Source organism: Cydia fagiglandana, chromosome 13 (genome assembly GCF_963556715.1).
Source record: "Cydia fagiglandana chromosome 13, ilCydFagi1.1, whole genome shotgun sequence".
In the NCBI taxonomy this organism is placed as follows: Eukaryota; Metazoa; Arthropoda; class Insecta; order Lepidoptera; family Tortricidae; genus Cydia; species Cydia fagiglandana.
In genome coordinates this window covers 15,298,249-15,325,982 of record NC_085944.1, presented here as the reverse complement: position 1 = coordinate 15,325,982, position 27,734 = coordinate 15,298,249, and the positions used below count along the sequence as shown (strand labels likewise).

Below are 27,734 nucleotides of genomic sequence, written 5' to 3'. Positions count from 1 at the left end.
TGTTAGTATAATTTTTTTTTATAATTTATTGTACCTTGAGGGCACCTTTATACGCTATATACCTACTTACATGTTTTCTTATCAGACAATTCATGGGCAGGCTTGTTTTCACTCCCAAATATGGCCTACCGTAAAACGGGGTGGCTTTCAAATTACGACGCCACTTTGATGATTAATTTTAATTTTTGTCACTCATTCGTAAACTACTAAAAACTAAACGCATCTGATTCATTTTATTGAATGTGTTGTGTTACTTAACAACACTGACACGTACGCGCACGAAACGCTGCTCTTGGTTGGTTGTAAAACTCGATTCGGTAAACCCCATTCAAAAATAATCTGTACTTGTATACCTAGGTAACATTTAGGATCAATACAGATTATTTTCAATTACTCAAATACAGTGGCGGTTTTGCCCTAAGGCACAGTAGGCCCGGGCCTAGGGCGGCAAGATATTTAGGGGCGGCAAATTGTGACAAAGAATTCGCTGATAGTAACAAGAAATAACTCAATATTATGGGTGCAGTGGTAGCAACGCCGAATTAAAAGTGAATAACCGTACATTCCAGGCGGCTTCCCGTACGCTGAGCTAAGCAACCACCAAGACCCGCCCTTCCTCGCAGCGGGCAGCCGCCTCCCGAAGCCGGCGCGCGCATATCTCATGCTCTGAAAGTGGGTCGTTGTTGTTCTAAAAGGTGCGCAGAAAGTGATACGTTTATGCTCTAGTCAGAAAAGTGGTGTACTCTTCTGCGTCCCCGTCCCACGTACAACTAGGTGGACACAAAATGGAAAAATAGTGTCGTTATATTTCCTCGCCTGGAACAATTGGTAATTGTTTAATTTTACGAATCCCGCGTTGATCCTTTTTTTATAAAAAATGATGTAAGTGAATTGTTAAAAACAATATATTCTTGATTTCTTTCGTTGGATTCTATTTGTTTACTCGATTTCACAAGGCGGGAACCAAAAGGAATTAGGGTTGCCAAATCAAAAGGCGCTATTATCGGGAAACAATATCAATTTTTCGGGATTTTGGAACTTAAAGGCCTGTGCACACCGGCTGCGTGTGCGTGACGTGCACGTGAGCGTGCGGCGTTGTAGTATACAGATCCTTATGAGAGATGGCACACCGCTTGCGTGACGTGTGCGTGTGCGGCTCTAACATTTTAGCGCACGCACACGCGCACGTCACGCACACGCAAGCCGGTGTGGCTCGGCCTTAAGTCGGGAAAAAAATACATTCAAATTAAAGTACTTAATAATTGTATTAAATCAACGATATTTTACATTATTGGCACTAAGTCAGCTCGCTTGCACGACGACAGTTCGGAACTTGAAATTATTGCAATTTTCCGCTTTCCACTAATTGGGCAATGCCTAATTATTTCATTTCTGATGCAGAAGACACTGGGGTCAACTGCAAAGAGAAAAACAGTAAGTTAAACATCATATCCAAACTTTTTTTTAAATAAGTATTAGGTAAAATCTTTTAGTTTCATTTGGTTTTTGCAAGTAACCCCCCTTACCCCTTAAAATTTGTAAAGACGTTATACACTCAGCAGCAAAAGTGCATACCTACTTTACGAATGGCATTTTTGCATACTTAATTAATTCATTATATACCAAATTTCAGGACTGTTCTAGAGAATTAGAGGTTCGCCCTATTTCGATTGTGATAAATGTTGTGAATTTTAAAATAGTGAAGTAGTTTAGACTTGAAATATTTATGAAAGTCCATGTGCCGCCTTCAGTGTGGACTACTAATCTATTAATAAGTGAATAATTATGATTTTTGTTTCAGTGTTAACAATCATCGTGGTTATATTCTCGGTGATCGTAACCACAAACACCATCCCGCTTAATCCATCCATAGATAACGATCCATTAATATTCATATCGAACCCTATAGAAGCTCACTTCCCAAGCCACTGGATGCCACTGAGTATTGTAAAAAAAATTCTTAACAAACAAATGAAACCGAAGTTTCCAAGGGCAACAAGAACAGCAAATCACGTTGAGCTCGATGAAGTAATTACCACTAAGATAGTGCATACTGAGACTGTGCCTAAAACAACCAAAACGTATCACTATTATTTTACTACAGAATCTGTTAAATCAAACACTAAAATAAGGCCTACTGAGAGAGTAATTAAACCTAAAACGCCTAAAACTGTTACCAAAGCTACTACTAAAGAAGCAACCACTAATGAAGTAACAAACACTATAACTAATGCAGAGAAAACTAAAAGGCCTGAAGAAACAACGGCTTATGAAGTAAGAAGCCCTGAAACTACAAATAAGGCAACGAGACATGAAAATACTCTCAATACAGGTCCTACCACGACCGTAGATCCTAAACGCACACGCACTAAGACAAAACCAAACAAAGATGAATATCCCGGAAGCCCGGCAAATGGTGTTAACGGATGATAATATTATACCTAACCTTAACCTTTAACCTTTCTGTAACAAAACACTTTATACAGATATAACTAAAAAGACTCCCAATAAAGCTACTACCACAAAGTCTACAAGCACTGTGACGTATTCTGTTCTTCTATTGTAATAATTTTTAAGAAAAAAAAAACCGACTTCCATGGGAGCCGATGAAAGATTATTGTAGATGGTACACTATGTAGAAAAGGAGGTAAAACCACCCACTTTTCTACTAGCATTTCGCTTCTGTATAATGGCTCCTCTACATCTACAGGATGGGCCAACGCCGGCCACTCCAAGGGACGCAGCCATGCGGTAGAATGAGATAGCAATATCACTTGCTCCCTCTAACGCATAAATGCGTCCCTTGGAGTGGCCGGCGTTGACCCATCGTGAAGAGAAGCCATGACGGTCGTAGTTCTAGCCTAACCTAACCCACTCCTCAGATAGCAGTTCGGTTCTGTGGGGATCGCAGTTCGAACCTAATCAAACCCACTTTTCAAGTAGCATTTCGTTTCTGTAAGGCTCGCAGTTCTAACCTAACCTAATCCTTGTTCGGTTCTGTGAGGATCGCAGTTCAAACCTAACCTAACCCACTTAATGCCGCATGCCGTGCGGTGTACGGGGGTTTAAGCGGGAGGGGCTAGTAAGATTGGCATCATCGTACTTTATACCTACATTAATGTTATGGTAGGTAATCATAGTTGTTTATTTAGTTAAGGTATAATAGTGGTTTTCAGGGTCAAGGTCCGGGTCCGAGTCTGGGTCCGAGTCCGGGTCCGTGTCCGGGTCCGAGACCGGGTCCGAGTCCGGATCCGAGTCCGGGTCCGAGTCCGGTTCCGAGTCCGGGTCCGAAACCGGATCCGAGTCCAGGTCCGGGTCCGAACCGCATCCGGGTATGAGTCCGAGTCCGGGTCCCAGTCCAAGTCAAAATCGAAATTCTTAATCACCAAACGTGTAACATGCGTTATTGAAGAGTTCTGTTCTGGTCATCATCAGCAGTTCCACTTCATCAAATGCGACAGTTTTTAATGTGAATGCTTGATTTTATGATGAAAATACAAAAAAAAATCTATACCTTTAATATTTGAGGAGTTCCCTCGATTCCTTATGAATCCCATCATCAGAACTCGAGCTTGACAAAAATGTGGCTTAAAAATTTAACTTGCTTAACGAACATAACGAAAAGGAAAAATCGCCAAACGTGAACTATGCGTCGTAAGAGTTCTGTTCTGATCATCATCAGCAGTTCCACTTCATCAAATGCAACAGTTTTTAATGAAAATGCTTGATTTTCTGATGTAAATACAAAAATCTCTATACGCATGCCTTTAAGATTTGAGGAGTTCCCTTGATTCCTCATGGATCCCACCATCAGAACTCGAGCTTGACAAAAATGTGGCTTAAAAACTTAACTTGCTTAACAAACATAACGACGAGGACAAATCGCCAACCGTGAACTATGCGTCGTTGAAGAGTTCTGTTCTGATCATCATCAGCAGTTCCACTTCATCAAATGCAACAGTTTTTAATGAAAATGTTTGATTTTCTGATGTAAATACAAAAATCTCTATACGCATGCCTATAAGATTTGAGGAGTTCCCTTGATTCCTCATGGATCCCATCATCAGAACTCGAGCTTGACAAAAATGTGGCTTAAAAACTTAACTTGCTTAACAAACATAACGAAGAGGACAAATCGCCAACCGTGAACTATGCGTCGTTGAAGAGTTCCGTTCTGATCATCATCAGCAGTTCCACTTCATCAAATGCAACAGTTTTTAATGAAAATGCTTGATTTTCTGATGTAAATACAAAAATCTCTATACGCATGCCTATAAGATTTGAGGAGTTCCCTTGATTCCTCATGGATCCCATCATCAGAACTCGAGCTTGACAAAAATGTGGCTTAAAAACTTAACTTGCTTAACAAACATAACGAAGAGGACAAATCGCCAACCGTGAACTATGCGTCATTAAAGAGTTCCGTTCTGATCATCATCAGCAGTTCCACTTCATCAAATGTCACTTTTTTGGGTGTATATGCTTGATTTGTTGATAAAAACCCAAAAATCACTATATGTATGCCTTTAAGATTTGAGGAGTTCCCTCGATTCCTCATGGATCCCATCATCAGAACTGGGTTTTGACAAAAACGGGACCAATCTGTATGAGTATACATTCAATCAAAAAAAGAATTTTCAAAATCGATCTAGTAATGACGGAGATATAGAGTAACAAACATAAAAAAAATAAAAAAAACATACAACCGAATTGATAACCTCCTTCTTTGAGATTTGGAAGTCGGTTAAAAAGGTTTATAAACGGTTTATATTCTTATTTTATTTAGATTTTGTTTTAGGACCTTGTCACTGCAAACAGTTGAATCTATCTATCTATCTATCTATACATATAATAAAGCTGTAGAGGGTCGAAAGTCTGTACATGGAAGATATTTAAAAAAAAGTTGGCTGGGGATACTTAGAATCGATAACAGAACACGTTCCAACAGTTTTTAGAATTTTTGTCTGTTTGTCTGTTTATTTGAACGCGCATCACGTGAAAACGGCTGAACGGATTTTGATGCAAACTTTACTAATCTGGCGAGAAAATCTCTGGCCAGGTTATAGGCTATAAAAATTCAACCCTTAAAAGGGGGGGTAGCCACAACACTCGCTTGATTTAAGTTTGCCCCTGAATCTTATAGCGCTACTTAGGAAGGAGGGGCAAACTTTTTTCAAATATGAGCTACCACTATTGGTAAACTAACAGATGGCGCTGAATTTAATACGTAGTGACATGAATAGCCACCGAGGAAGGTTTTTGTCAAATTAACTCTAAGTTTAGATGAGGGGGTACGGAGATCAACAAATTTAATTGAATAATTATGTCGATTTAATAATATACAACAAAATTAAACGACAGTAAATTAATTACCCCTCATTGCACAGTGACATCTTTTTCACAACTACCCAAAAAAGAGAGAGAGAGAGTGTATTGTGTTTTCAGCGTTCGTATTTGTATGTAGGTATATATTTATTTATCTGAGTTTCTTTATTACACCTTAACTTCTGAATGCCTTAACCTTAGCCCGACGTACGTGCCACGCTGTACGCTTACCAAAGCCGGGCGCCGAAGGCGCCCTCATAGTCAAACCTTCGGACCAGTGCCGGATTAACCAATTACCACCACCACCACCACCATGCATGGCATGGCCATGGGGGGCACCAAAATGCCAGGTTGGAAAAGTAGAACAAATTTTAAAATTAGGGACAGACACATTGCTTTTACCACACGATTTTTTTTAGCTGTCCAAAAGCTAATTTGCAAAAAAAAGGCGCGTAATTCTTTGGGAAACAATCGGTAGCATTAGAAGAGTCGTGATTACATGCATAGATTCGATTTCAACGCACTCTTTTGTGGTTCGGCGTTAGATCTTATGCGAGGCCTTCTGCCTTACGGCAAAGTTGATCTTCTGATTTAAATACACTTGGGCGTGGATCCAAATCCAAGCTTTCCTCTTTCGCACCTGGGCCTACTGCCTTGCTCACACTTCGCCAATTCAATTCAGTTGGTCAATTCCAAGCTCTGCTTTCTTGCATCTTTATGCTTGAAAACAACCTCGCTGAAACCCTTAAATATCGAGCCCTATGCGAAGCTAGGCTGATAGAAAACTGTCCCATCCCTTCTTTGTATGAAATCCTGGATTCGCGTCTGGTTGGGACTAAAAGTAAAATTGCGTTTTTTATATCGAAAAATTTTCTCGCTCGCTTCGCTCGCGTTTATAATAACTTTCTAAGGTATGATAAAGGTGACATTCGGGTGGCGACTGCAGCAGCATTAGGTATTCTGTTGCAACATTACTGCTGCGGCACTGTCAATTTTCGAGATAAAATGATGTGACTGATTTCCATTCTCAGCTGTAATGCGGCAATGAACTTCACTCAATTCACCAAAAAAAATGTAATCTTAATGACCCTAGGGAGAGGGGGCACCATGGTCTAGAAATGCTTAGGGCATCAAAATATCTTAATCCGGCACTGCTTCGGACTTAACCCGACGTGGGCGATTCTCAGAGATGACATTCGGTGCCTGACTTCGGTGCCTAATTTTTTTTTTAACTTATATAATATGCGAGTTTATTTCCTAAAATCTACCCTTAATATAAAAAATATTGGTAGTGGAGGCCTCCATTAGAACATTATAGTTTTCAAGATATTTGAGATTTAAAAAACACCGAAATCATGTGCAGGCACTGAAATCAATTTGCGTCACCGAATTCAATAATGCTTACACCAAAATCACATTTAGGTTTTATATCTCAATTATATAATTATTTTAATCATATTTTTCAATCCTATTTGTTGATAAGCGATGTAACAAGGCTAATGATCACGAGAGCTTACATACATTTAATAGATATAGACTCAAGATTTTAAAATAACCAAATTACGGCTTGTAAATCAACATCTCTAGAAGATATCCCACACTATATGACTGGCCTCATATAATAGGATGATGTGTGGTCCTGAAACGAGTTTCAGACATGTCGACATTGTCGACCACAAATTCGCACATTATAATCATTTATTCATTGCATTATTATATCCATGAAGGAGAAGATGTTTGTTTCACGCAATCCGACCGCACACGCATCTAAAAAAAACTTATGTTACCTGCACCCGATAAACAATACACTCTTGAGTGGTATTCAATGCTCATTAAATATTTAATGTACTTATAAAGCAATGTGATGCAATACGGACAAAAAGTATTTTTTTAATAAAAGAGTTTAAAAGCGTGAACTCCGTCAATTTAAAACGTAGTCGAGTAATGCTTGAAGATCCAATTACCAATTAATTATGATCTCCAGCACCCTCAAACACTTGAGCTAAATTGTAACAAAGTTGTTGACAACATAAGACATTGAGGATTGTTAAAACATTTGCTGTGTTCAATTTGTGTCTATGGCTATCCTTTAGAAATATCGATCAGTAGGTACGCTCAGTGCCTTTGAAGCGATCTCGACATTAGAATGCTATTTTATTTTTAATCCTTTGTTCTGTACATCCTGTCCCTTGGGTTCACCTTGCATAGTACTTACACACACAAGTTATTTTAAAAGAAGTGGGATCTAATTGACTACATTTATTTAACATGGCTCACATGTTTAAAGGTATCGAGGTGTAGGGCCTCTGGTGATACAGAGGACAACGAACATAATTTACTTAATTGGTTGGAAAAGAATATCAAGACAGAGAAAGAAACATTGGGTCTATACGTCTGGTTTAAAAAACTACTCATAGTGAACTAGTGATTTTGTGTACCTACTATGATATAATTTACTTACAAACATAATTTTACGTTTGTACAACGTATCTTTCACTTTTTAGACATGATAAATTAGTACAACAAACTAGTTTACAAAGCAGGATTTGAATTCAGTGATCACTTTATTGATATCGGTGGTCAAAAAATCCACCGAAACCAGGGAAATCAACACCAGCGATATCAAAATTAATCGCTTTTTAGCAATTACAGAAATAGCATGAACGGTACAGAGGAGATGTAATAATGGTGGATTTACGTACTTTCGATGACTTCTTAATCACTTACATAACGATAATTGCACTAAAACTTTCGGAGTAAATTGCACCACCGATCTCAAAAAAACATAGGACCAAACCCAGCGAAGGACGGAGAAACGTTTAAAAAATCACTTTATTGTACTGTGACTGTACCTCTACTTTATTCAACGGTTAAGGCACAACTAAAGCATACTATGTTTGAGACACTGAGTTCCTGGTCTACAACTTTGAAGGGGTACTGACATGTTTTGCAAATTACACCGATATCAGTCACTAGCCCGGGACACATCGTAAATTTGGTTTTTTTCAATGTGTTGAGCAAACACATTATTGTGATATAAAGAATATGATAAGCTAACTAATACCCTATGCGTGAATACCCATAATAACTCCGATCTAATGCTCCATCTTGAGTAACAATTTTTTGTTTCATAAAATCTGGGTGCGGGACACGCCCACCGAACATCATTTTTGGCATTTGAATTTCTTTTTCTTGTATTATATAAATAATAAATAAATAATTTGATAGTGTCCCAGACAGAATATAAGCTGAAGATCATGCCTAAATTAATTCAGATTTATTGAACAGTAAATTCGATCAATTACTGCCCCGGACACGTAAAAATGGCCCTCCTGAGAAATGCCCACGTACGTGTCGCACTGTACGCGTTCCAAAGCCGGGCGCCTTCGGCGCCCTCATACTAAAAGAATCTGGCGTAGCCCAACAACGTGGCGCGCTGCACGCGGTCCAAAGCCAGGCGACTTCGACTTCTCATACTAAAAGAGACGTACGTGACACGCTGTATGGTTACCAAAGCCGGGCGCCTTCGGCGCCCTCATACTCAAAGAGTCGGGCGTAGACCGACGTACGGGGTACGGGACACACTGCGCGTGTTCCAAAGCCGGGCGCCTTCGGCGCCCTCATACTCAAAGCATCGGGAGTAGCCCAACGTACATGGCGCGCTGTACGCGTTCCAAAGCCGGGCGCCTACGGCACCCTCATACTAACAGTGTCGGACGTAGACCGACGTACGTGACACGCTGTACGCGTTCCAAAGCAGGGCGCCTTCGGCGCCCTCATACTAAAAGTCAGGCGTAGACCAACGTACGTGACACGCTGTACGCATTCCAAAGTCGGGCGCCTCCGGCGCCCTCATACTCAGAGCGTCGGGCGTAACGTACGCGTTTCAAAGCTGGGCGTCTTCGGCGCCCTCATACTAAAAGAGTCGGGCGTAACTCGACGTACGTGACACGCTGTACGCTTGCCAAAGTTGGGAGCCGAAGGCACCCTCGTACTCAAAGCGTCGGGCTAAGCCCGACGCATGTGGCGCGCTGAATGCGTTCCAAAGCCGGGCTCCTTCGGCGCCCTTATACTAAAAGAGTCGGGAATTGTCCGACGTATGTGGCGCACTGCACGCGGTCCAAAGCTAGGCGACTTCGACTTTCTCATAGGTACTAAAAGAGTTGGGCGTAGTCGGACTACTACAAATCGCGCTCTAAAAAGTATGAAACAATAAGATAGAATTATTTTAAGAAATTATCATGCAGGAAATTATAAATGTTATAATTTTTTGAATAAAAAAATACAGCGTAATGTAATTTACTATTTTTTATATATTTAGCAGCTTACTGACACAAACCGAATTCCACGCGGGCGGAGCCGCGGGCACAGCTAGTAAGAAATATAACCCTAAGTATCATCTGTTATATTTAGTTGTGATAATAAATAAATGCTATCTTAGATAATATTCACATTGACATATTGCAAATATGTAGATACTCGGCGCTGAGCGGTATTTATTCGTCCCCCACGCTGTCGACACCACAGAATAACTAATAGTACAGTCAACAACAGAGCTATGAATACAGGCAAAGTGTCAAAAATATGTATACAGTACTTTATTGCCTGTACATTAAGGTTGTGTATACATATTTTTGGCACTTTGCCTGTATTCATAGCTCTGTTGTTGACTACTTCGACACCTCAGGCTACTGGTGCGCTGAAGGTCCTTCCTCTGGGAGCTGGGTCGTCGCCTGCTTGAAAGGGGCCTTGGCCCCCGCTCCGAATTTTTCCTGACGCAAAGGTTATCCATCGCAATCCGACGCGGCAACTCTGCGAGCGTGACGGGCACCTTTGCGTCGGGGGCAGCCCGGGACGGGCTTTAGAGGCAATTCATTTTATACCCTTATTTATTTAGTTCATATTTATATTTAAGTTTAGTTTTTAATTAGTTTTATATTAAGTTTATGTGTTATTTTATTATGAAATAAACATTTTGAATATGTAGGTTGCCTATAGTTAAATTGCGTACATAAAAATTGGGCAGGGAATCATTTGGTACCAATTTACGATATAAAGTTTTTATTAGGCATTATAATATTTCTTAATTATAGTGCTCATAGGTATGTACTATAATAGTACTATAATTGATTATTCATTTCTTACGCAAGTAGTGTAACTACTTGCTGGTAATTAGGAAAAGGTACAACAAAAAGCAAACAGTAAGTACCGATGTACTTAATATAAATATTATTTTTATAAACATTTATTAATTTTTTTACACAATTCAGTATTCATTTTTAGGGTTCCGTACCCAAAGGGTAAAACGGGACCCTATTACTAAGACTTCGCTGTCCGTCCGTCCGTCCGTCCGTCCGTCCGTCTGTCACCAGGCTGTATCTCACGAACCGTGATAGCTAGACAGTTGAAATTTTCACAGATGATGTATTTCTGTTGCCGCTATAACAACAAATACTAAAAACAGAATAAAATAAAGATTTAAATGGGGCTCCCATACAACAAACGTGATTTTTGACCAAAGTTAAGCAACGTCGGGAGTGGTTAGTACTTGGATGGGTGACCGTTTTTTTTTTGCTTTTTTTTGTTTTTTTTTGCATTGTGGTACGGAACCCTTCGTGCGCGAGTCCGACTCGCACTTGCCCGGTTTTTTTTTCTTGATGCCATTGCCAGTTTATAATAAAGCCGAATGCGCGAAGCGTTCCAATCCGGCCCGCAGGCTCCAGCAGCAACCAGATACGTACTTACTCGTTCTATTTTGCGTCGATATTTTAAATTTAACCGGTTAATTTCGTTCCTCCAGAACGAAGTATTTTGGCCTAAACCGTTATCTCAAAAGAACAGTTCTTGAACCGGTAATGGCAAACGGAAATGGAATTCTTTTCGTTCCCGGGTGAATGAACGATTCCCGGTTGATAAATAAAACGGTTTCCGAGCCCAGATCAGATCACAGGTTTGTCGAATTCCATGTGATCTGAGACACACTAGTAGGCACTACTTACTTAATAATTTATTTCTCATCCTCTCAAAGGGTCAGGGCTTGGGCTATAACCGCGAAAATCGAAGTTCGCAAATTGCGGGCATTTTTCTCTGTCATTCTTATTACGCCTTCATTGTGGTAAAAGAGAAAGATCCCCGCAATTTTCCAAATTCGGTTTTGGCGGTAGGACCTCAGGGCAGAACTGATGTCGTTTAGCACTTGAGATTATCTTGTAAACAATGACACAAATAATAGCAAGTAGGTAACAAAAATGTATACGATAACGAGCATTTACGATGTTACCTAAAGTTTCGCTCAATTTAGTATCATAATTAGGCTTTCAAATATTCATTAATTACGGCGCTTATCGGTAATTAGTACTACTAATTGATTTTACATTTCTTACTTAAAAAGTTAAACTAAGTACTTGCTTGTAATTAGGAAAAGGTGCAACAAAAAGCAAGAAGTAAGTACCTACTTATTCCATCAAAAACAAAAATTTGAACTTGACACAATAATATGTTTAAACACACGAGCCGGAATATGTAAGACGTTCTCGGTAAAAAAAAATGATGGATCAATTTTCTTTAGTTTATCCAGAAGTCTTTTGTTGCAGTGTTGCCGAATGTGCTACTTGCAATAACCACCGCGGTCACAAGCGTCGGTGCGGCCCCCTTACAACAGGACATAAAAAACGACCCTCTGGTGTTCATCTCGAACCCTATAGAATCCGAGTTTCCTGGACACTGGATCCCCGAGAGGATCCTCAAAAGAATTTTAAATAGACCAAATAACCCATCTACAAAAGAACCGTTGAAAGCTACAAAACAACGATTGAGAGCAACAAAATCTATTATTGTACCCAAAACTGTTAAGCGTACGACTCCAACAATTCCAACAACAACTGAAAAACCAACAACTAAGGAACCTACAACTGAAGTACAAACAACCACTCCCGAAACTCCCGAAACAACGCCAATACCAACCCCAACAACAACACCCGCCACAACTCCAACAACAACAGCAGAACCAACGACATCAACAGAACCAACTACAACAACAGAACCAACAACAACGACAGAACCAACCACAACCACAACAGAACCAACAAAACCTACAAGATCAACCACAACAACGACCCCCGTGGGGTCTAATACTGCTGGTGACAATGTAAATGGATAAATCGAATAAAAACCTGATGATAATGATACAGTTTCATTTGAATTAAATATTTTAATATTTATTTTATCTCCATTTTGGCCAATGAAGGCAAGCCAGAGCTGAGAGTCCAGCGGGTCCCCTTGGCGTCTACTCCGACCGACGAAGACACGCCAGAGACGGAGACTCTGGCCGGCTTTAATTATTACTTATATTTATTTGAATTAAATTGTTTAATTTATTTACCAACCCCGAAAACAAGAAAGGAGAAATTATTGTCCCACAGCCAAAATGTCTATTATAATCTTGTAAAGTGTCTCAATAAGAGTGCACTTTTTCGTTTAAAAATAAAAACACGTATTTTTAGTAAGTTGTGATATATTTCATTAATAATAAAGACATGTACCGTAAAATTGTACATGCCCTGAAAACCAGCACCATGACTAAGTATCTTAGTCATCGGCATATGCTGAGTGGCATCCATTTTGGTGTTAGAATATATTAGAATAAGATGTATTATAGGTTAAGTTTTATGTTTTACACCAAATAAAGTATTTCTATTTCTATTCTTCTATTCTGTTCTAAAATGGCGTGAGTAGGGACAAAACTGACATTCAAGCCTTATCTAGGCTTTATCTATACATATAATAAAGCTGTAGAGGGTCGAAAGTCTGTACATGGAAGATATTTAAAAAAAAGTTGGCTGGGGATACATAGAATCGATAACAGAACACGTTCCAACAGTTTTTAGAATTTTTGTCTGTTTATCTGTTTGTCTGTTTATTTGAACGCGCATCACGTGAAAACGGCTGAACGGATTTTGATGCAAACTTTACTAATCTGGCGAGAAAATCTCTGGCCAGGTTATAGGCTATAAAAATTCAACCCTTAAAAGGGGGGGTAGCCACAACACTCGCTTGATTTAAGTTTGCCCCTGAATCTTATAGCGCTACTTAGGAAGGAGGGGCAAACTTTTTTCAAATATGAGCTACCACTATTGAGTACCCTGGTAAACTAACAGATGGCGCTGAATTTAATACGTAGTGACATGAATAGCCACCGAGGAAGGTTTTTGTCAAATTAACTCTAAGTTTAGATGAGGGGGTACGGAGATCAACAAATTTAATTGAATAATGATGTCGATTTAATAATATACAACAAAATTAAACGACAGTAAATTAATTACCCAAAAAAGAGAGAGAGAGAGTGTATTGTGTTTTCAGCGTTCGTGTTTGTATGTAGGTATATATTTATTTATCTGAGTTTCTTTATTACACCTTAACTTCTGAATGCCTTAACCTTAGCCCGACGTACGTGCCACGCTGTACGCTTACCAAAGCCGGGCGCCGAAGGCGCCCTCATAGTCAAACCTTCGGACCAGTGCCGGATTAACCAATTACCACCACCACCACCACCATGCATGGCATGGCCATGGGGGGCACCAAAATGCCAGGTTGGAAAAGTAGAACAAATTTTAAAATTAGGGACACACACATTGCTTTTACCACACGATTTTTTTTAGCTGTCCAAAAGCTAATTTGCAAAAAAAAGGCGCGTAATTCTTTGGGAAACAATCGGTAGCATTAGAAGAGTCGTGATTACATGCATAGATTCGATTTCAACGCACTCTTTTGTGGTTCGGCGTTAGATCTTATGCGAGGCCTTCTGCCTTACGGCAAAGTTGATCTTCTGATTTAAATACACTTGGGCGTGGATCCAAATCCAAGCTTTCCTCTTTCGCACCTGGGCCTACTGCCTTGCTCACACTTCGCCAATTCAATTCAGTTGGTCAATTCCAAGCTCTGCTTTCTTGCATCTTTTATGCTTGAAAACAACCTCGCTGAAACCCTTAAATATCGAGCCCTATGCGAAGCTAGGCTGATAGAAAACTGTCCCATCCCTTCTTTGTATGAAATCCTGGATTCGCGTCTGGTTGGGACTAAAAGTAAAATTGCGTTTTTTATATCGAAAAATTTTCTCGCTCGCTTCGCTCGCGTTTATAATAACTTTCTAAGGTATGATAAAGGTGACATTCGGGTGGCGACTGCAGCAGCATTAGGTATTCTGTTGCAACATTACTGCTGCGGCACTGTCAATTTTCGAGATAAAATGATGTGACTGATTTCCATTCTCAGCTGTAATGCGGCAATGAACTTCACTCAATTCACCAAAAAAAATGTAATCTTAATGACCCTAGGGAGAGGGGGCACCATGGTCTAGAAATGCTTAGGGCATCAAAATATCTTAATCCGGCACTGCTTCGGACTTAACCCGACGTACGTGTCGCACTGTACGCGTTCCAAAGCCGGGCGCCTTCGGCGCCCTCATACTAAAAGAATCTGGCGTAGCCCAACAACGTGGCGCGCTGCACGCGGTCCAAAGCCAGGCGACTTCGACTTCTCATACTAAAAGAGACGTACGTGACACGCTGTATGGTTACCAAAGCCGGGCGCCTTCGGCGCCCTCATACTCAAAGAGTCGGGCGTAGACCGACGTACGGGACACACTGCGCGTGTTCCAAAGCCGGGCGCCTTCGGCGCCCTCATACTCAAAGCATCGGGAGTAGCCCAACGTACGTGGCGCGCTGTACGCGTTCCAAAGCCGGGCGCCTACGGCACCCTCATACTAACAGTGTCGGACGTAGACCGACGTACGTGACACGCTGTACGCGTTCCAAAGCAGGGCGCCTTCGGCGCCCTCATACTAAAAGTCAGGCGTAGACCGACGTACGTGACACGCTGTACGCATTCCAAAGTCGGGCGCCTCCGGCGCCCTCATACTCAGAGCGTCGGGCGTAACGTACGCGTTTCAAAGCTGGGCGTCTTCGGCGCCCTCATACTAAAAGAGTCGGGCGTAACTCGACGTACGTGACACGCTGTACGCTTGCCAAAGTTGGGAGCCGAAGGCACCCTCGTACTCAAAGCGTCGGGCTAAGCCCGACGCATGTGGCGCGCTGAATGCGTTCCAAAGCCGGGCTCCTTCGGCGCCCTTATACTAAAAGAGTCGGGAATTGTCCGACGTATGTGGCGCACTGCACGCGGTCCAAAGCTAGGCGACTTCGACTTTCTCATAGGTACTAAAAGAGTTGGGCGTAGTCGGACTACTACAAATCGCGCTCTAAAAAGTATGAAACAATAAGATAGAATTATTTTAAGAAATTATCATGCAGGAAATTATAAATGTTATAATTTTTTGAATAAAAAAATACAGCGTAATGTAATTTACAATTTTTTATATATTTAGCAGCTTACTGACACAAACCGAATTCCACGCGGGCGGAGCCGCGGGCACAGCTAGTTTTTATATATGACAAACTAATTTTTGTATTACATAATAAATGTGCCAGTCGTTCGAATTTTAGTTTTTTTTTTTATGATGTCTAGTTCCATTTCATAACTTTAGAGACAAACACGAAATAATAGGAAATCCCAGCTCACCCCGTAGTTGAAGTGAGGAAGGATTTCCTACTAAGGTGAGTTTTGAAAATTGTTGGATCGACACTTTGGGATTATGAACATTATAATAGCATTATTAGATTTAGGATTATTTGTTATTAGAATATATAATTAACGTAGCAGTAGCTAGTAAAAACCAACTCACCCCCTGTCAACCCTCCTCACCCCATTCATAACCCAACTGCCCTCGTAATCCCTACTCACCCCATCTTACGGTACTGAAGGCTTCGCATTTATCCCCATCAAACCATTTACCATCATACCATCATGCCACACCACACTCTTATCGACGAGCATTTACGATATTGCCAAAAGTTTCGCTCAATTAGGTACGGTAATTAAGCTTTAAAAATATTCCTTAATTATATGGTGTTGTACTGTTGTAATTAGTACTAAGTATTGATTTTTCACTCCAGCAGTATAAACACTTGCTTGTAATTAGAAAAAGGTGCAACAAAAACAAAAAGTAAGTACTTATTATTTTAATAGGTATGTCCATTTATTAATTTATTTCACGCATCATAGTACTCATGGTACACAATAAAGTTAAAACTCGATGGACCCTCAGTATAGTTCGCTTTTTTTAGCATTAGAAAGAACTTCGCAGAAGTAAGCTTGTGGTTCCAAATCCGGTACTTTTAGCGGTAATAATTTGAAGTAAATTATATGTATTGACCGTGCTACATTAGATAATTCAATAATTACTAACAATTAAAGAGCCTGATAAAAACTGTACGCTTACTTCTGTGGAGTTCTTTCTAATGCTAAAAAAAACGAACTATAGAGAGTAAATATAAGAATATAGTCAGGCCGTAAAAAGTCTGCAGCGATTTTGTAAGCCCACGCAGTGCAAGTGTCATTTTAAACGTTAAACTTCTATGAAATTATGACGTTTACATAACACTTACACTGTATGGGCTATCAAATCTGCTGCAGACTTTGTTTGGTGCGACTATAACCATCCAATAGTCCCTAATATGGTTTTGGGAATAGGTGGTTAAGAGATCATCATATCAAAATCAAAAGCATTTATTGCAAACATATTACATAATATTAGGTAGGTTAGGTACCTATACATAATATGGACCCTGCAAGGGCGCAGCAATCTTATAAATAAATAATAAACTAAGTACTAAGTTTCTACTATATATTATTATCTCATATTTATTTTTTGCACTTCCATGTCTGTAAAAAAGGGACATTTAAACAAATAAGTAGATGGTCCGACCTACCTATTACCAACTGTTAACGTTTTGTTGAGAAATATGTAAGTACCGTCACAGAATAAATAATAGTACTACCGTGTAGTTAACATGCCAAACGCTTACGCTTCGTAGCGATCGAAACTGTCACTGTCGGACTAATAATAAAAATCGCGGTGCACTCGTGCTAAACCTACTGTCTCCCCGGAAAAAAGAACTAAAGAAACAATTTTGAATCTATGCTTGACTAAATTTTTATTATAGTTTTTGCTTGATTCAATAAAGAATGACTCACGCTAGACCGGGCCGTGACCGGGCCGGAGCTTCCGGAGTTTCGTTTTCTATGGAAAGCATCACGTGATCACCGGGGCCCGGGAGTGGCACGGTGCGGGCCCGGGCCGGTCACGTCCCGGAGCCTCCTGACAACCCGGAGACTTAATTTTTCTCTTCATGTGGTATCTCTTCAGCCCCTGTGTCGGCTCGCTCCGGCCCGCCCCGGTCCGGCCACAGCCCAGTCTAGCGTGAGTCATCCTTAAGTCGTAATTTCAATGTGTAAAGTCCTGACATGAGTAGGAATGTGTAACACGTTCTCGGTAAATAAATCCAATGACGTGTATAGAGTTCTTTTTATTTTAGTTTATCCAGAAATCGTTTGTTGCAGTGTTTCCGCATGTGCTACTTGCAATATCCACCGCGGTCGCAAGCGCCGGTGCGGCGCCCATACACCGGGGCATAAAAAACGACCCTCTGGTGTTCATCTCGAACCCTATAGAATCCGAGTTTCCTGGACACTGGATCCCCGAGAGTATCCTCAAAAGAATTTTAAATAGACCAAATAACCCATCTACAAAAGAACCGTTGAAAGCTACAAAAGAACGATTGAGAGCAACAAAATCTATTATTGTACCCAAAACTGTTAAGCGTACGACTCCAACAATTCCAACAACAACTGAAAAACCAACAACTAAGGAACCTACAACTGAAGTACAAACAACCACTCCCGAAACTACCGAAACAACGCCAATACCATCCCCAACAACAACACCCGCCGCAACTCCAACAACAGAACCAACGACAACAACAGAACCAACGACAACAACAGAACCAACGACAACAACAGAACCAACGACAACAACAGAACCAACAACAACAACAGAACCAACAACAACGACAGAACCAACAACAACGACAGAACCAACAACAACAACAGAACCAACAACAACGACAGAACCAACAACAACGACAGAACCAACAACGACAGAACCAGCCAAACCCACAAAACGTACAAGATCAACCACAACAACGACCCCCATGGGGAGTAATACTAATGGTAACAATATAAATGGATAAATCTAATAAAAACCCATTAAAATATAATATGTTTAAACAATAATAATATGTTTTAATAGTTATTTCATTTCCATTTTGGATTTCACGAGCCTATCAATCACGGTCTTTTGATAGGCCAGCGTGGGGATAATAGATCCAACACGTAGAGCCCCTTTGAAGAGCTTTAATGTCATGTAGAACGCCTATTGGAACCCGTTCATAGGCGCAACAATAGACACCCATGAACCGGCTGCAGCAGGCATTGCGATTTGGGACTATTGAAGTAAAAGTGAACAGTATACACCGGTCTATGGATTGGAGTATGGGTGGATAATGAGACTGGGCTATTGTAAAGAAGTCCGCGCGGACACCTGCCATAACAATGCTAATACACGTTTCCGTTCCGAGGCAGGCCATGACTTGCCGCCCACTAAATGGGCCCCTGAAACTGCCATCGTGAAGACAACCAGTGCCCTATTTATCAAAAGCTAGTAACTTGTAATACAAGTGGACGTCCGTTTCTAACAAAAGCTGTCAAAAAGGGACTTTCACTTGTATTACAAGTTACAAGCTTTTGATAAACAGGGCACAGGAACTTTTGTTTCCTTCTTTTTGTTTTAAAATAAGCAAATAAAACTTTGTACATATATCCATAATAAAATTTAGTTTCAGGTTGATACGTTGTACAATTTCCATTCCTGAAATTGTTAATTGTCAAAAAATAAGTTGCTACTATTAAAAGTTTATTCAATACACAATCATGTACCGTAAAACGGGGTGAGTAGGTTTCGCGGGGAGAGGTGGGTTATGAATGGGAAGAGTAGGTTTGAGGGTGGGGTGAGAAGCGATTTTAAGGCTACTGCTACAAAAATAATGTATTCCAATTTAAAATGAAGCTATAGTAATACGCATAATAAAAAAAAATCGATCCAACAATCTTCCAAAATCACCTTTGTATGAAAAACCCTCTCACCCCAAATACGAGGGACTACGGGGTGAGGTGGGTTTTCCTCTTTATCGTCAAAGTTATGAAATGGAACTACCCAAAATAAAATACAAACTAAAATACAAACGTCCGAACCACTTATTATATACACCGTTCAGTTTTCACATGTAAAAATAAAATTTTATCGAGGTTTGAAAGTCAAATTTCAGCCAACTCACCCCATTTTACGGTATCATGTATTTTAGTTTCCTCGTATTCAAAATGAAAAGTAGAGTGCTTAACTCGGGCAAAAGGCACTACATATCTCGGTTTAGAGCTCCAAACTACCTGAACCTAAATAAATGCCTTTCATCCCTTACATACCTACTATTAATTCACGGGTTTAGTTTCACAACACGCAAAACTAAAGGTTCCGTTCGGATTCAGACTAAACCAATCTAAAGTACAAACATAATATGTATAACAAAATGCTCGCACTTATCCCATCATATCATTTACTTACGTGTGACGTGTGACGCTCCTATCGACGAGCATTTACGATATTGCCAAAAGTTTCGCTCAATTAGGTACGGTAATTGATCTTTAAAAATATTGATTAATTATGGTGCTCACAGGTAAGTATTGATTTTTAATTTTTCTCGCAAGTAGTATAAACACTTGCTTGTAATTAGGAAAAGTAAGTAATTTTATTTTAATACGTCCGTTTATTAATTTATTTCACGCATCACGGTCACGGTTCGCAAGAACTACGAGTATTATATAATCTGTGTCACTGTGGACCTCAGCACAGATTATATAATAGTTCTTACGAACCCTCAGTAGAGAGCAAATACAGATATGTATAAGAATAACCGTCCAAAAGTCCCTAATATGGTTGTGAGAATTGGTTGAGGAAATGGTGCTCATGTTTATTTTTTGCACCTCTATGCTTTTCTGTAAAAAAGGGACATTTTAACAAATAGATGGATCCGCTGTACCTACCTATTACCAACTGTTACAGTTTTGTAAAGAAATACGTAAGCACCGTCAAAAAATAAATAATAGTACTGCCGAGTGCCGCGTAGCCAACATGCCAATCGCTTACGCTCCGTAGCGATCGAAACTGTCACTGTCATACTAAGAAGTGAAAGAGTGATAGAGAGACACAAAGCGTTTTGTTGTCGTAGCAATAGCGATTGTCACCTTGGCTAACCCGGCTGATACCGTTTAGCAGCTACGACCGGACATCAAAAAATCTGTTACGACTTACGAATTATATTCGGTTTCTACATTCGTCTAGAACTGTAGAAAGTGTAGAATGTGGTGTGTAATCGGAAAGCCGATGGTAATTTAATTTCGTAAGTACATATACAATATGTACATTGTACCTACACTGCAGTGTAGTATCGTCATCGATGATAAATTGAATCATCGTAATACAGAATTGTAAATTCAGCGCGAGTTCGATACGACAGTATTTCGCGCGCGAGACTGACTACCCGTCCCTTTCTAACCGACTTCCAAATCCCAAAGGAGGAGGTTATCAATTCGGTTGTATGTTTTTTTTTACTTTTATTTTTTTTTATTTTTTTTTATTTTTTATGTTTGTTACTCCATATCTCCGTCATTACTGGACCGATTTTGAAAATTATTTTTTTGGTTGTATGTATATGCATACAGATTGGTCCCGTTTTTGTCAAAATCCAGTTCTGATGATGGGATCTATGAGGAATCGACGGAACTCCTCAAATCTTAAAGGTATACATATGGTGATTTTTGTGTTTTTATCAACAAATCAAACATATACATTCAAAATCGTGACATTTGATGAAGTGGAACTGCTGATGATGATCAGAACGGAACTCTTCAACGACGCATAGTTCACCTTTGTCCTCTTCGTTATGTTTGTTAAGCAAGTTAAGTTTTTAAGCCACAATTTTGTCAAGCTTGAGTTCTGATGATGGGATCCATGAGAAATCGAGGGAACTCCTCAAATTTTAAAGGCATGCGTATAGAGATTTTTGTACTTTCATCAGAAAATCAAGCATTTTCATTAAAAACTGTCGCATTTGATGAAGTGGAACTGCTGATGATGATCAGAACGGAACTCTTCAACGACGCATAGTTCACGTTTGGCGATTTGTCCTCTTCGTTATGTTTGTTAAGCAAGTTTAGTTTTTAAGCCACATTTCTGTCAAGCTCGAGTTCTGATGATGGGATCCATAAGGAATCGAGGGAACTCCTCAACTCTTAAAGGCATACGTATAGAATTTTTTGTATTTTCATCATAAAATCAAGCATGTACATTAAAAACTGTCGCATTTGATGAAGTGGAACTGCTGATGATGATCAGAACAGAACTCTTCAACGACGCATAGTACATGTTTGGTGATTTCGAATTTCGATTTTGACTTGGACTGGGACCCGGACTCATACCCGGATCCGGTTCGGACCCGGACTCGGACTCGGACTCGGACCCGGACTCGGACCCGGACTCGGACCCGGACTCGGACCCGGACTCGGACCCGGACTCGGACCCGGACTCGGACCCGGACCCGGACTCGGACCGGGACTCGGACCCGGACTCTCACTCAGAGACCCGGACCTTGACCCGGAAAACCACTATGATACCTAAACTAAATAAACCACTATGATTACCTACCATAAAATGTGGGTATGATGATGCCAAACCCCTCCCGCTCAAACTCCCGTACACCGCACCGCATGCGCCGTTAAGTGGGTTAGGTTAGGTTTGAACTGCGATCCTCACAGAACCGAACAAAAGTGGGTTAGGTTAGGCTAGAACTACGACCCTTACGGAAACGAAATGTATGTATGTATGTATGTATTTACTTTATTGTACATAGAAATATAAACACGAGAAACACAGTTACAGAGTCAATTAAATACAGCAAAGGCGATCTTATCCCTGAATGGGATCTCTTCCAGAAATGCTACTAGAAAGTACTGGTTTTACCTCCTTTTCTACATAGTGCACCATCTACCATAAAATCTTTCACCGGGCCCCATAGATGTCGGTTTTTTTTTCTTAAAAATTATTATTAATACAGTTAGAAAAAACCAGCAGTCCATCTTGCGAGCGAGATACCGTCGCAATGCACTCGTGCTAAGCCTACTGTCTCCCCGGAAAACAGAACTAAAGAAACTATTTTGAATCTCAATTTTTTTTTATAATTGTTGCTTGACTCAATAACTTCAATAAGTCGTAATTTCAGTGTGTATTTATTATTTTAGTTTATCCAGAAATCGTTTGTTGCAGTGTTTCCGCATGTGCTACTTGCAATAACCACCGCGGTCGCAAGCGCCGGTGCGGCGCCCATACACCGGGGCATAAAAAACGACCCTCTAGTGTTCATCTCGAACCCTATAGAATCCGAGTTTCCTGGACATTGGATCCCCGAGAGTATCCTCAAAAGAATTTTAAATAGGCCAAATAACCCATCTACAAAAGAACCGTTGAAGGCTACAAAAGACCGATTGAGGGCCAGTAAATCTATCCGACCGAGAACTAAAAAATCAACAACTACAACTGAAATTCAAACAACAACGCCAAAACCAACCCCAACAACAACAACTACAACACCAACAACAACTCCAACCACAACAACAACAACCACGTCACCAACAACGACAACAACACCAGCCACACCGCCAACAACAACAGAACCAGCAACAACAACAACAACGGAACCAACTACAACAACAGAACCAACAACAACAACAACAACAACAACAAACCCAACAACAACGACGCCAACGACGACAACAACGACAACAACAACACCAACGACAACAACAACACCAACGACGACAACAACACCAACGACGACAACAATACCAACGACGACAACAACTACAACGACAACAACAACAACAAAACCACCAAAAACGACAACTACAACAACGACAACAACAACAAAACCAACAACAACAACAAACCCAACAACAACAAAACATAGAAGATCGACAACAACAACTGTACCCGAAAGTGGTACTAATTCTAACTCTGTAAATGGATAAAGCTAATAAAAACCTGATATACCTATCACACAGACAAAACATCCTCTAGACTGAGCATAGTCGCGCTACCCCCGCTGCCACGCATACGGTAAATTTACTCCATGTTCGAGTCGAAAGTGTCTTTGTGTGACGTCCGTGAACTCGTTCGTCATTTGAACGGACCAATCACGGCACGGGACTTCGCTCACCTCGTCCCGCGCACCCCCGCATTTTTGGCAGCATCGGTTGCATGAAATAATTGCTCTAAACTCCGTCTAGGGGATTCCTAGTCTATGACCTATCATAATGATATAGTTTCAATAGAATTAAATTTTTCATTCCTTCGTTTTCCAACCCCGAAAACAAGATCGCACTCGCTTTAGCAAATTTAATAATACTTAGTAAAAGCCCTTACACTTAGTAAATAATGCTTACTAAATTAAAGTTTATACTTACTTAGTCATGTTTTTTAATATTATTTCGAATACGAGGAAACTAAAATACATACCTATTTTGATTTGTTAATATGTATTTTAGTTTCCTCGTATTCCAAAGTAGTGGCACTATTTCCGTCTCGCTCTCACTGCGTTAGAGTTCAAAGTTTCAAACTACCTCCACCGAAATAAGTGCCTCTCATCCCTTACATACTATTTATTTACGTGTTTAGTTTCATAACACGCAAAACTGAAGGTACGGTTCGGATTCACACTAAACCAATATAATTATTTTCACCACACCAGCTCGGAAAGGCTTACTTTGCATTTCAAAAACTGATAGCAAAGTTGCATTTTATCGCATGTGAGGCAAAGTAATCAAATGCAAATTTTGAGTTGTTTTCTTATGTTTGCTGGTAGAATTGACTTTTAAATGATGATTTTGGATGATAAATATTTAATAACATTCATCTGGATTTCATTTGGTTTCATCTTGTTTGATATTTTACATTTAATATTTGCTTCGGGTTGGTGTAGTGAAAAATTTTGTGTTTCACTCAGGGGCAAATTTTGTTTAACCCTCGTGCTTTGAAACCCTCGCAACGCTCAAGACTCGCTACGCTCGTGGTTCAATTTTGGAATCTTTCGCTTGCTCGGGTATCAATTTCAGCACGAGCGGTTAAACAACAACTTTGCCCCCTTGTAAAACAAATAACTATTAATTTTATTTGGTCCTATGTATACCAATTATGCAATGTGTTTTTAATTATGTATTTGATGTTTAATTTAAATTGAGTTTTTACAAATGTACTTTTTTGACCTTCATAGGTGCATTATGTTAATGCCTAAATTGAAAAATAAAGAAATAGAAATTGAAAGTCAGGGCTGTCTTAAACTATGCTGGGGCCCATGGGTAGGTATACAAGGTGTCCAGAAAGGGTATCGGGTATTTGTTTTAGCGCCATATTCGAAACGGGGCCACGAAAGGGAGCGGGGAGGGGTTCGTGGCGTGCACCATTTAGTGGAGTTTTAGCCACGATGGAACAGTACTCGGGGACGCATCGCGCATTTTGCGTACGAGCGTATTATCGTAACGGTGATTCAATAGTGACTGCTCAACGTCTGTATCGTGCGGAATATCATACACGCCACGCGCCAAGTGACGATAGCATTAGGAAACGGATCAGGATGTTCGAGAATACAGGTGCGACGATTAAAATTCAAAACTGTATTCTCGAACATCCTGATCCATTTCGTCACTTGGCGCGTGGCGTGTACGATATTCCGCACAATACAGACGTTGAGCAGTCACTATTGAATCACCGTTACGATAATACGCTCGTACGCAAAATGCGCGATGCGTCCCCGAGTACTGTTCCATCGTGGCTAAAACTCCACTAAATGGCGCACGCCACGAACCCCTCCCCGCTCCCTTTCGTGGCCCCGTTTCGAATATGGCGCTAAAACAAATACCCGATACCCTTTCTGGACACCTTGTATAAGAATTAGTGGCCCTTGTGGAAATTAAAGAAAGCGAATTAGACTAACATTTTTCTACTATGATCTTCTATTCATTATGAGTATAGTAGTTTGTGTTACAATTACAAGGGATCAAAATGATATATTTCCGTCAAGGGAGTACATTGAATCCTGAATGAAGCGATGGATTCTACAATAGAATCCCGAACGTAGTAAGGGATTCTAAAGTAGAATCCTGAGCGTAATGTGGGATTCAAGTGTTAACGCCCAAGACGAAATAATTTTGATACCGTGTGACACATACTGCTTTTCACATCAACTATGAGGAAAATAAAAAAAATCTTAGTGTTGACACAATCTGATGCTTAAACGGATTATTTAAGCTAAAAAAATAATGTACAAAAATATGTAAAAATAGGGTGCTTGAACAGAAAAGTGTTACTTTGATCCCTCCTAGCAGGGAGGACAAGTGCCACTTTGATCCCTCCTAGCAGGGAAGAAAAAGCTCATTTCCGAATAGGTGGTGGTTTATTATGGGTAAGTAATCAAATATACTGTTACTGTCTGTCCTTTGGGGCCCCCTGAGGATGGGGGCCCTGGGCACGGGCCCCGTGTGCCCTGATGGTAAAGACGGTACTGTATAGTGTATAAAGTAGATAACTCAATGATTCGCACTTATTCCAATATACCTTAATTGATTAACGCTGCTTTTGCCGGGCATTTACGATATTTCCTTAAGTTTCGCTCAATTTAGTAAGGTAATTAGGCTTTAAAATACTCATGAATCATGGCGCAATTTTTACGTGGACAGTAAAACTACTCGCTTGTAATTAGGAAAAACTGCAACAAAAACCAAAAAGTAAGTATGTAGGTACTCATTATTTTATTATATCCTGTATTAATTTCTTTCATCGTGTTAGAAAAAAGCAAAAAACAGACGCATTGGGACGCAGTTTTGATCAGTATTAGCATAAGGGGAAGTGACCTTGGAAGAACTGAATCTCATACATTCTTCATGAATTGGTTTAGGCAGGCCAACACTGATTTTCGTCAGCCTGATTCTGAAAAGAAGTAGATTTTTATAACTTTCAAATAATTAACTATCAATCAGGTAGATGACATAAAAAATACCAAGTTTTGATATATCATTGAAAAATAAAATACAGAAAATATACAAAACTCTAACATTGTAGCTTTGATTTAAATTATGTTAAAATTAGTTTTTATTTAGATTGAATACCTGAATCTTTTAAGATCAAATTTTAAGGTTCGATACCCAAAGGGCAAACCGGAACCCTATTACTAAAACTCCACTGTCCGTCAGTCTATCTGTTTGTGTGTCACCAGGCTGTATCTCATGAACCGTGATAGCTAATAGACAGTTGAAATTTTCAGAGTTGAAAATTTTTGTTGCCGCTATAATAACAGCAGAAGAATAAAATTAATATGTACTTCATTGGCCGGTTTTTGATTATACGTATATGCTTGACACAATAATATAGACACGAGTCGGAATGTGTAACACGTTCTCGGTAAATAAAGGCAATGATGAATCAATTTTCTTTTAAGTAGGTACTCTAGTTTATTCAGAAATCGTATGTTGCAGTGTTTCCCAACGTTCTACTTGCAATATCCACCGCGGTCGCAAGCGCCGGTGCGGCGCCCATCCACCGGGGCATAAAAAACGACCCTCTGGTGTTCATCTCGAACCCTATAGAATCCGAGTTTCCTGGACACTGGATCCCCGAGAGTATCCTCAAAAGAATTCTAAAAAGACCAAATAATTCATCTACAAAACAACCGTTGGAATTTACAAAACGACGATTGAGAGCATCAAAACGTAGAACTCAGCGTACTACTACTCGCGCCATTACCACTAAAAAACCAACAACTAAGGAACCTACAAGTAAAGTACAAACAACCACTCCCGAAACAACAACAACGACTACAACAACAACAACAACTCCAACCACAACACCTACCACGTCACCAACAACAATAACAACATCAGCCACGACGCCTACAACAACAGAACCAACAACAACACCGACCACCACCCCAACAACAACAACAACAACACCGACCACAACAACACCAACCACAACGCCAACAACAACAACACCGACCACTACAACGACAACCACTACGCCAACATCAACCACTACGCCAACAACAACCACCACGCCGACAACAACCACTACGCCAACAACAACCACCACGCCGACAACAACCACTACGCCAACAACAACCACCACGCCGACAACAACCACTACGCCAACAACAACAACAAAACCAACAACAATGAACCCAACAACAACAAAACCAACCACAACAACACCAATAACAACAACAAAACGTGGGATAAGAAGATCAACAACAACAACAGTGACAACTACAACGGGTGAAATCTCTAACGCTATAAATGGATGA

The 27,734-nt window shown here is 40.2% G+C and overlaps 2 protein-coding genes across 2 annotated transcripts; both read left to right on the top strand.

Moving 5' to 3' along the window:
- The first annotated feature begins 1,373 nt into the window (after positions 1-1,373).
- On the top strand, positions 1,374-12,484 carry LOC134669901 (integumentary mucin C.1-like). The gene is made up of 4 exons (XM_063527517.1): positions 1,374-1,434; positions 1,802-1,942; positions 2,105-2,332; positions 11,919-12,484. The coding sequence occupies exons 1-4, from the start codon at positions 1,374-1,376 to the stop codon at positions 12,482-12,484; spliced, it is 996 nt and encodes a 331-aa protein (XP_063383587.1).
- On the top strand, positions 11,723-27,734 carry LOC134669900 (integumentary mucin C.1-like). The gene is made up of 3 exons (XM_063527516.1): positions 11,723-11,768; positions 17,779-18,465; positions 26,911-27,734. Coding segments are annotated over exons 1-3 (1,512 nt in total). The 5' UTR covers positions 11,723-11,767.

Bases quoted from the DNA above. Each gene is read 5' to 3' on its own strand.
- LOC134669900 (XM_063527516.1), top strand. The intron at 18,466-26,910 runs AAATCTAATAAA...CGTATGTTGCAG, and splicing joins TGGTAACAATATAAATGGAT to TGTTTCCCAACGTTCTACTT.
- LOC134669901 (XM_063527517.1), top strand. From the start codon at position 1,374: ATGCCTAATTATTTCATTTCTGATGCAGAAGACACTGGGGTCAACTGC. The intron at 1,435-1,801 runs GTAAGTTAAACA...TTTTTGTTTCAG, and splicing joins CAACTGCAAAGAGAAAAACA to TGTTAACAATCATCGTGGTT. The intron at 1,943-2,104 runs GTATTGTAAAAA...ATTTTACTACAG, and splicing joins AAGCCACTGGATGCCACTGA to AATCTGTTAAATCAAACACT.